Source organism: Salvelinus alpinus, chromosome 39 (genome assembly GCF_045679555.1).
Source record: "Salvelinus alpinus chromosome 39, SLU_Salpinus.1, whole genome shotgun sequence".
Lineage (NCBI taxonomy): Eukaryota > Metazoa > Chordata > Actinopteri > Salmoniformes > Salmonidae > Salvelinus > Salvelinus alpinus.
The window spans coordinates 6,499,347-6,508,665 of record NC_092124.1 but is presented as its reverse complement, the minus strand read 5'-3'; the positions used below and the strand labels follow the sequence as shown (position 1 = coordinate 6,508,665).

The 9,319-nt window shown below is 40.7% G+C and overlaps 1 protein-coding gene across 3 annotated transcripts; it reads right to left on the bottom strand.

Annotated features, from left to right (window-relative positions):
- Positions 1-76: 76 nt before the first annotated feature.
- LOC139566890 (syntaxin-3-like) lies at positions 77-9,117 on the bottom strand. Of its 3 annotated transcripts, XM_071388243.1 has the most exons (13): positions 9,069-9,117; positions 8,815-8,915; positions 5,928-7,783; positions 5,166-5,240; positions 4,981-5,080; positions 4,703-4,777; positions 4,402-4,472; positions 4,125-4,233; positions 3,552-3,625; positions 2,852-2,986; positions 2,617-2,727; positions 1,927-2,018; positions 1,261-1,370 (listed from the first exon to the last, which is right to left on the bottom strand). In XM_071388243.1, the coding sequence occupies exons 3-12, from the start codon at positions 5,955-5,957 to the stop codon at positions 1,941-1,943; spliced, it is 858 nt and encodes a 285-aa protein (XP_071244344.1). In that variant the 5' UTR covers positions 5,958-7,783; positions 8,815-8,915; positions 9,069-9,117; the 3' UTR covers positions 1,261-1,370; positions 1,927-1,940. The 3 variants fall into 3 exon arrangements, with proteins under 3 accessions (XP_071244343.1, XP_071244345.1, XP_071244344.1); XM_071388242.1 differs by lacking the exons at positions 1,927-2,018; positions 8,815-8,915; positions 9,069-9,117 and having other exon boundaries at positions 77-1,370; positions 5,928-6,406; XM_071388244.1 differs by lacking the exons at positions 1,927-2,018; positions 4,981-5,080; positions 8,815-8,915; positions 9,069-9,117 and having other exon boundaries at positions 77-1,370; positions 5,928-5,948.
- Positions 9,118-9,319: the final 202 nt, after the last annotated feature.

Below are 9,319 nucleotides of genomic sequence, written 5' to 3'. Positions count from 1 at the left end.
TTATTTTCTATTTTTCAAAGCAGTTTAAAATAATTGAATAATGAAAACTTACAAATAAAAACACTTGGCAAAGGGCGAATCTTTTTTTATTTTATTCTTTGTCAACAGACGGGAAAGGCTACTAAAACTGAAATCTGACCTTACATTTTGATCAGATAACATTTTCCATATAAATGCCTACAAAATCACTACAAACGTATGCGACTGAAGACACAAACACATATATTGGCTATTCACTTGATACTGCTTGCTTGCTCACATCACAACAAAAATACTATCTTATCTATTATTAGATAGGATAGAGCAATGACTTACATAAATAAACCCTGGACTGTTATTGCTATGTATTGGCCAATGAAATGCTTTGAAACCACCGGTCGGCCATATTGGCATTCCCTTGAAGGTGCAGTCCTCCATAGGAATTAATGGAATTCTACAGTATTTCAAGGACAAAATTACATGTATTTAAGTATTTTTGTTGTTGTAGTGGTGACAGTAACATTAGTACTCTCCCCATTTAAAAAAAATGTTTAGCTCACATAATATAATTTAAAAGTATGCATTAAAGTGTATTTCATTTTTTTTTTAAGTGTCAAAAACGAATGTAGACATTAACAAATCCATTTCTATAGCTACCAAAATATTTTTAACTCTTACCAAGATGGCTGAAGTTTTAAGGATTACCAAGATGGCTGCACGGTGGCTTCAATACAGCGCCCCCTGACAGTCATCCAGGGTTTATACACATCATTTCTAGAGAGAGTGCATGTGACAGTTTGACACAGGCATGCCCCCTGGTGGTACATGCATCGACACACATGTAGGATAAAAAATGAAACGCGTGGGTGAAATATTATGCAATAACTTCAACACACAATAATACAATAACAACATAAAAGCGGGCCATTTTGGGGTCATTTTGATTACTAGCTGTCAGTAGGGCAGTGAGAAATGGTATAGTTTTTTAATCATCGTTTTATCATCATATTATTTTGTTTACCAATATCTTTAGGTTACTTGACATGATTACACAGTGTTAACGTTCACCTGTCTTTCGCCTAGATTATTAAGGAAGCACACTACCAAAGCTAATTGACACAAATCCTTGAAGTGGGAAAAGGAGCTGTGGGGGGAAGCATGCCTGAAAAGAAAAACGAGAGAGAGAGGGAAAAGAGGGGGACAGAGAGTGTGTGTGTGAAAGAGAGAGAGAGAGAAGAAAAAGACAATGTAGGGTGGAAGGCCTTTAGTCGGACTGAGGTGCATCTCCTCTGAGTAGCGCTGTATGTATCTCTTGACAGACAGTGTCCACTGTTGATCCATCCACCCAGGTTCAACTGGGGGTAATCTGGGACACTCCTCTTCAACTTCACCTGAGGCCAGAGTCACAAGTGATTATCACGTTGAGGCCAATAATACAGCCTAAATCTACATCCCAAATGGCACCCTATTCCCTATGTACTACAAAGGGAATAGGATGCCATGTGGGACAAAGACTAAGAATAACCTGGATCTAACGTTATCTAATCTGGTCCCGTATTCATAAAGCATCTCAGAGTAGGAGTGCTGATCTAGGATCGTGCCCCGGTTGTCCATGTAAATCTTATTCATTGTGATCTAAAAGGTTCAACTGATCCCAGATCTGCACTCATACTTTGAAAGGCTTTATAAATACAGGCCCTGATCACACCTGGAAATCTTTTACACACATCTGCATCCTTTTAGCCTGAGTGCCAGCTCTTTGTGCTATCATGCCAACTCCTTGTCACTCATCATCATGCCACACATGTTTGGCTTGACACAGACAGGAATGGAGTTTGCAAGAGTACAAACAGATTTGTGACCAGGCTAACATCCTTCTGCATCAATGCATGATTTAAAAGTGTAAGATTGGAGTTTTGAACATCTCAGTTTTACAACCAGTTTTACCCGGATGGTATTTCCTATTTGATAAAGCTGTAGAGGAAGGACCCTCCGATGACACAGAGAATGACACAGCAACACATGATCATCATCTGCTTCTAAAGGGCGGAAGACAGAATGAAAGTATTAAAGAAAGACAGAGGATGCGAGAGAGGAAGAGGACACAGAGGAGGAAGTGGAGGAGGAAGAAATATAAAGAAACAATGAAGGGAAGGGAGAGAAGAAACAGAACGAGAAAAAACTCAGAAAAACGAAAGGGAAAATTGACCTGAGCATAGAGAAAACATAACCCAAGATAAGTATTTCGAGACTAAATGTGTCATTGCAGGTTCTGAAGTTTTAAGAGATTCTTTGCATCAGTGAGAATGCTGAACCCCCTGTAGCAAGACAGTAGATTTAGGGTGCGTCCCAAATGGCACCCTTTTCCCTGTATAGTGCAGTACTTTCCTGTATAGTGCAGTACTTTCAAAAGCAATGCACTATGAAGGTAATAGGGTGCCATTTGGGACAAAGCCAATGTATCCCTTCTCCTGTATGAACCAAGGTGATAGGTAATAGGTCTATGGTCCGGACTGAAGTGGACCTATAAACAGGACGTTTCAGCCGTAGAAATAGAATCACCTATTATGGCATCATTGACCTGAATGGGGACGGCCATTCTACTCATTCTAATTCTATGGTTTCAGCCCCACTCACCCTACGGGCCTCCTGCTGAAATTTGGCTGCTTTCTTGGTGTCTGCAACCGCCCGCTCTACGAAGCCCACCGATTGGTCCATGTTGCTCTCAATCTTGTCAATCATACCGCCCTTTGAAGGGGGTGGGCGGAGCGGAGTGTTGGGAGAGGCACACACAAACAGCGGTCAAAAGCAGTGCACTATGTAGGGAATAGGGTGCCATTTGGGATGCACACTAAAAGGTGTGAAGGGTTACCTGGTTCTCCACCAGCATAGCAATGTCCACGAACATGTCATGAAGCTCTTTGATGCTGCTCTCCAGCCTCACAATGTCTTTGTGCCGCGCCTCAATCTCATTCAACGCCTGCTTCGATATGCCCGACTCCATGATCTACAAAACACATAGGAGAGGATATACACAATGGTTTAACACCCACACATAGGAGAAGATATACACAACGGTTTAACACCCACACATAGGAGAAGATATACACAACGGTTTAACACCCACACATAGGAGAAGATATACACAACGGTTTAACACACACATAGGAGAGTATACACACAACGGTTTAACACACACACATAGGAAACGATATACACAACGGTTTAACACACACACATAGGAGAAGATATACACAACGGTTTAACACACACACTCGCAAGCATGCACGAACAAACATACACTCACAAGCATTTTTGCTTGTACACACCCACACTCACAAGCATTCTCGCTTGTACACACACACAATCACAAGCATTCTCGCTTGTACACACACACTCACAAGCTTTCTCGCTTGTACACACACACTCACAAGCTTCCCGCTTGTACACACACACACAAGCTTTCCCGCTTGTACACACACACACACACACACACACACACACACACACACACACACACACACACACACACACACACACACACACACACACACACACACAGACAGAATTACCCCTGCGGTGAAGACGGCTGCGTTCCCTCCCTCCAACATCTCCTCCAGCTCCTCGTCGGTTGTTGTTTTTCCCGCTGTGGAATGGAGATTTCACAGAAAAGGGTTAATAACATGTATGAAAGGGTTAATAACATGTTTGAAAGGCTTAATAACAAGTTAATAACATATAACAGGCCCTTAATGCTGGCATAGAATAAACTAATACATGCCATCAAAAGCAGATCTGGGTTTCAAATACTTAACAAATACTTCAAATACTTTATCTGTGTCTGTTAGCGCTTGCCTGGCTTAATAAACCAGAATAGAAAATGAACAAAACTGCAACCCTGCCCAACTCCAGGCAGATTCAAGCAAACACTCAAAGTATTTGAAAGTATTTTCCAAGTATTTGCACTGGTAAAGAGCACTGTATTTGCTTGAGTCTGTCTGTGATAGGTTGAAACATGCACTCCCGTCTTCAACTTAATGCAACTTGGGCCTGGATTTTTTCCTGACAATTGACTTGTCCAGGAACAAAAATCCTGGCCCTAGTTATACCAGGTATCTTGTCTCTACGACTGGCATCAGACTCACTGATCTCCAGCTGCCGCGCGATGCGGCCTTTGCTCTTGTCTCTAAAGTCCGTCTGAGCCTCGTTGTACTTGGTCATCACCTCCACAAACTTCTTGGCCAGGATGGCATGCTGGGAAAAGGTGAAGATGGGTAAAGAGGTTGTTATGGTAACCAGTGGGAATGAAACCCGAGTCTCCAACCCCGGTCTCCAACAGGAACAACGATGGGGACATGACTGACGTGCAAACCGATAGCGTTAAGGGTTTGGTTGAGGTTAGTTTGTTTCTTAAAGGGTTACCTGAGACTTCCGAATCCTCATGTCTGCTGACGACCGTTCATCTGTGTTTGTCTCAAGTTGCTTCTCGATACCTGCCAGGGATGGGAACATGCAACCGTTACCATGATTACGGCCATCGACAACAACAACAATAACTACTATGGTATTGCCGTCCACGGCATTGAAAAAACACCTTATCTTGACAGGAAAACTACATTTATACAATTTGATGACTGTTGTGTTGGTCGTCAGAATACGGTTGGTCGTCAGAAAGACTGTGGGTAAGATATGGTGCATTTAATATTTAAAGGGAAGGACTTACTCTTTAGTTTGTTGCGAGCGGTGCCGGCTGCTTTCTTGATGTCGTTGGTGACTGCCTCCAAATCATCTTGCGTCTCTGGATGAACACAGAGAAAGGAGAAAAGAAGAGAGGTTGTAACATAGAAGTATCAACAAGCCACAAAGGATGAACAATATGGAATGGAAAGAAAGGGGGTGAGATAACAAAGAGATGAAGAGCGAGAGAGTGCAGGAGAGAAAGAGAGAGAGAGAGGGACATAGAGAGAGAGAGAGAGAGGGGGATTGAATGATGGTGATTACTCTGCTCTGATGTAGGGGCGGAGAGGATGGTAGAGTACAGCTTCTTTGCTTGCGCCACACTCTCATCTATCTTATCGATGCTGCTGCGAATCTCCTCAATCTGAGACAGAGACAGGCAATGATGACACACTGGTGAACACACACGCACAAGCACACACACACATCAGGAGTACGGTCAGAAATACCTGGGCGAAGAAGTCATCCATAAAGGCTTGGTTCTCCACTGGAATCTCCACATCGTCCCCAGCCACATCACTTTTCTGTTGACACACACACAGCCAGCAGAGTTGTTGTGGTGGTGCGTTTGTGGTGAGATAATCACACTCACAGGCTTTTTTAGTGGTTCTTACGTCAGTGAAACAATGTGATTTAAATCCACTGTAAAGTTTTGTTTAAAAAATTACCACACAGAATAAGGCTTGCGGTGCACATAAACTACAATGAATAGCCAGTACATCGATAACCTTGAGACCTTGGAAGAGGTGCAGGAAATTAGGAGAAAACAACCCTTTCATATTTCCTTACTCAACCCTTCTGGTCCCCTCTCTCTACCCACCCACCTCCATTTGTAAAGCACCACCAATAAACAAGTGCACAGCCTAAATATCATCACACCCCAATTAGGCCTACCTACTTCCAAGAATAACTTAATACTATAATGTTTATTAGCGCAATGTTCAACTAGACTATTTATGCTTTTCTAGGCCTGAAAATGGGATCAACAGTTGATCGAACGTTGTGGTCAAACCGCTCATCCGGAACCAACTGCATCTGGTGCGCAAAAACAGACACGTAAATCAGATACTTCCCCAAAAACAAACGAGTAAATCAGATACGTCCCCCATCCATATTATATCATTCTATATGATTAGCAACGGTTATATGTTAAGCTAATAGCAAGCAAGGCCATGAAAACATGAACAAGTGTATAAAAAGACTAAGCTTACCGCCTTCAACTGTTCCAATCGGTCCTTCATCTTCAAAACTGTGTCACAATCTCTAAACTATCAAAAAGAGATATTCTAATCTACAACCACTAATTAAACGGTTACCAAATTAGACCATTACAATTTATTAGCCTACTGATGAATCCAGTGATTTGTCCGAAAATAAATTTCAAAGTTAGTTGTAAAAAGATTTAGTAGGCTAAATGGTCATTAGAATATGGTAATCAAATAAAAAATAGCAATCGTTTTTTTTAATTTTTTTACAAAATGTCTGTTCAATATGGCTGCAGCAGCGTCTCCAACCTGTAGTTTTACTAAGCATATCCTCTCAAAGAGGATTAGAGCAACAGTTGTGTAGAGGGAGAATAATCTCTCCCTCTCTGATCAATGGCATGCGTAAAAACGTTTACGCATGCAAAGTAAATATCACGCATGCTCTCTGTTTTGGGCACACTACTCAAACAAATAGGATTCTCAAATGCAGTGGTTTAAAGTACTACTTAAGTCGTTTTCTGAGGTATCTGTATTTTACTTTATTATTCATATTTTTGGCAACATACTTTTACTCCACTACATTCCTAAAGAAAATAATGTACTTTTTACTCCTTTCATTTTCCCTGAAACCCAAAAATACTCCTTACATTTTGAATGCTTAGTAGGACAGGACAAGTGTCTAATTCACACACTTATCAAGAGAACATCCCTTGTCATCCCTACTGCCTCTGATCTGGCAGACTCACTAAACACAAATGTTGAAATGTTGAACTGTGCCCATGGCTATCCTTAAATTAAAAAAAACAAGAAAATCATGTTGTCTGGTTTGCTTAATATAAGACATTATAAATGGTTTATACTTTTGATACTTAAGTACATTAAAACCAAATACTTTTAGACTTTTACTCAAGTAGAATTTTACTGGGTCACTTTTACTTTAGTCATTTTCTTTTAAAGTATCTTTACTTTTACTCAAGTATGAAAATTGGGTCCTTTTCCCACCACTGCTCAAATGCAATGTGTTTAGAGGTTTCTAATACAATCAGTTGTTTCATTAAATCTTTGGGCGGACTGAAACTGACTATGATGGTGAGAACTTTTAGCTGACAAAGGCTTAGTCTTTGAGCAGTGGGTTGTTTCTAACATTTTACAGGGTCCTGGTGTCATGATGTCTGAGAAAGCTGAAACGCAAAATGTATCTGACAGGTAGTATATACTACTATACTGCTCATCTGTCATCTACTTTAAATGATAAACCTCCCACTCAATTTTTCTTCTCCTCCATTCGGTTCCTCTCTTTTGCTCAGGTTTCAAGGCACACAGAAAGTAATTGGTTTGGCTGCACAACTTATCATTCCATCACCCTTGGACTGAGATGTAGATCAAATTAAAAAGTTTGTTTTATTCATTATTAGTCCCTTTTTGAGCTATATAAGTAGCTAAGTAGCCTTGTCCAAGCCAGAACGGCATGAGCCTATCTACTGTTTCTGTAGCGTGAGGCTTTTGATGTATCGTTTAATACAATACGCTAGGTTAGAAGCAAACCTAGCGCAAGACAGCCTGTAGCGTAACACCCTACACAAAGAACAATTCCACACACAGACATGGGGGAAACAGACGTTAATATACATTTAGTCTGATGAGGGAATGTGAACCAGGTGTGCGGGAAAACAAGACAAAACAAATGGACAATGAAAGGTGGAGCGGCGATGGCTAGAAGACTGGCGACGTCGACCGCCAAACGCCGCCCGAACAAGGAGAGGTACCGACTTTATCGGAAGTCGTGACACCCAGTTTATACCAGGTAGAATGGCCAGGACATGGGAGAAAGGCCTTGACCTTCCCAGAGACCCGTTTAGGTTCTAAAAGAACAAGGGGAGAACAAGGGAGAGATTAAAAGGACGGATATGAGAGAGGGGCTCCGTCCATATACTCACAGGGCTGGTTTCCCAACCACATGAAAAAGAAACTACAGTTTACTATAGAATATTACAGTACTTACTATAGAATCCCATAGTAAACTGTAGAATACTATACTACACACTGTTGCATCCCTCGAGCATGTGTAGTACTTACTATAGAATGTTGTAGTATACTGTAGAATACTATAGTAAATACTACATTATTATCCACACAAAAAAAACACTGTTGTAAATAGTACAGTATATTCCGCAAAAACACTACACTTTTTAAAACTATAGTAAATACTACACTATCTTATTTGCATATAACCTGCCCATTTCCCTCACCCATATCGCAATTTTTTTCCACCCATAAGTGAGAAACCTACATGCCAAGTATATACCAAATATTGTGTTCCGTACAGGTTATAGAAAATTAGCTCTTAGCTCTTATTTCTCCAGTAGGTTTCCTGAAGGAGAAAGCCTCGACTTCTATGTCAAAGATAATAAAACAAAAACTACAGTAAATACTACAGTATACTACAATCCACAAAAACACTACGTCAATTACTATAGTATATACATTTACATTTTAGTCATTTAGCAGACGCCCTTATCAAGAGCGACTTACAGGAGGAATTAGGGTGAAGTGCCTTGCTCAAAGGCACATCGACAGATTTTACTACAGTATATATACTACAATTAACTGTAAATACTACAGTAAATAAAACAGTATACTACAGTAAATACTACAGTAAAGTCAGCAACAACGCTACAGTGAATACCATAGTATTTACATGTATACTATAGTACATATTTTCTTATGTGGACAGACACAGAACTTTACATGGTTATTCTAATTTGAGCATGCTTTTCAGTTCAGGATTAGGCTTATTCTGGGTCAGGGTAACCAGCCCTCAAAATATATCTTCTATTGAGAGAATCTACATCAGTCACTGTGGTGTTGAGATGATGAGGGAAGGCTACTGTACCGGTGGAGTTTAGGGCATTGAGTACCATGGCAGACACCCCGAGTAGCATCATGGCCAGAATGGGTTCATCATGGGATCATGGGATCTTCACTTCTCTTCAGCTGTTGGGAAAAGAGCAATGTTATTATATGTATTTTTTAAATGAAACTGGGAGTTCTGATCTGTGGGGGCACGCAAACAGACTCCGGCACACTCAGAGACAAATGAGAGAGAGGTGCATTTTCTCATAACAGAATAAAATATTTGGGTTTTACCTTGAGGTATGTAAATGTCAACGTCTTTTTCCTCTATTCTTGCTTCTCCTTGCTTCAGATGCTCTCTTTCACTCAGCTCTGCTTCCTTATATACCTATTCCATACCTCTTAATCTCCATCCTAATCTCAGATGTATTTCCTCTTTTCTGCTGTCTCAACCCCTTACACATAAAAAGTTGCAACCCCTCTGGGTTTGTCTAGACAGTATGTGCAATCCCTGGGTACAGTTGTCACCCTTTCACTTTTCAACA

Excerpts from the sequence above, each read along its gene's own strand:
- LOC139566890 (XM_071388242.1), bottom strand. The coding sequence starts at position 5,957 with ATGAAGGACCGATTGGAACAGTTGAAGGCG. Across the intron at positions 5,241-5,927 it reads GATTGGAACAGTTGAAGGCG|AAAAGTGATGTGGCTGGGGA; the intron begins GTAAGCTTAGTC and ends GTGTGTCAACAG. Across the intron at positions 2,728-2,851 it reads CTATGCTGGTGGAGAACCAG|GGCGGTATGATTGACAAGAT; the intron begins GTAACCCTTCAC and ends CCCCCTTCAAAG.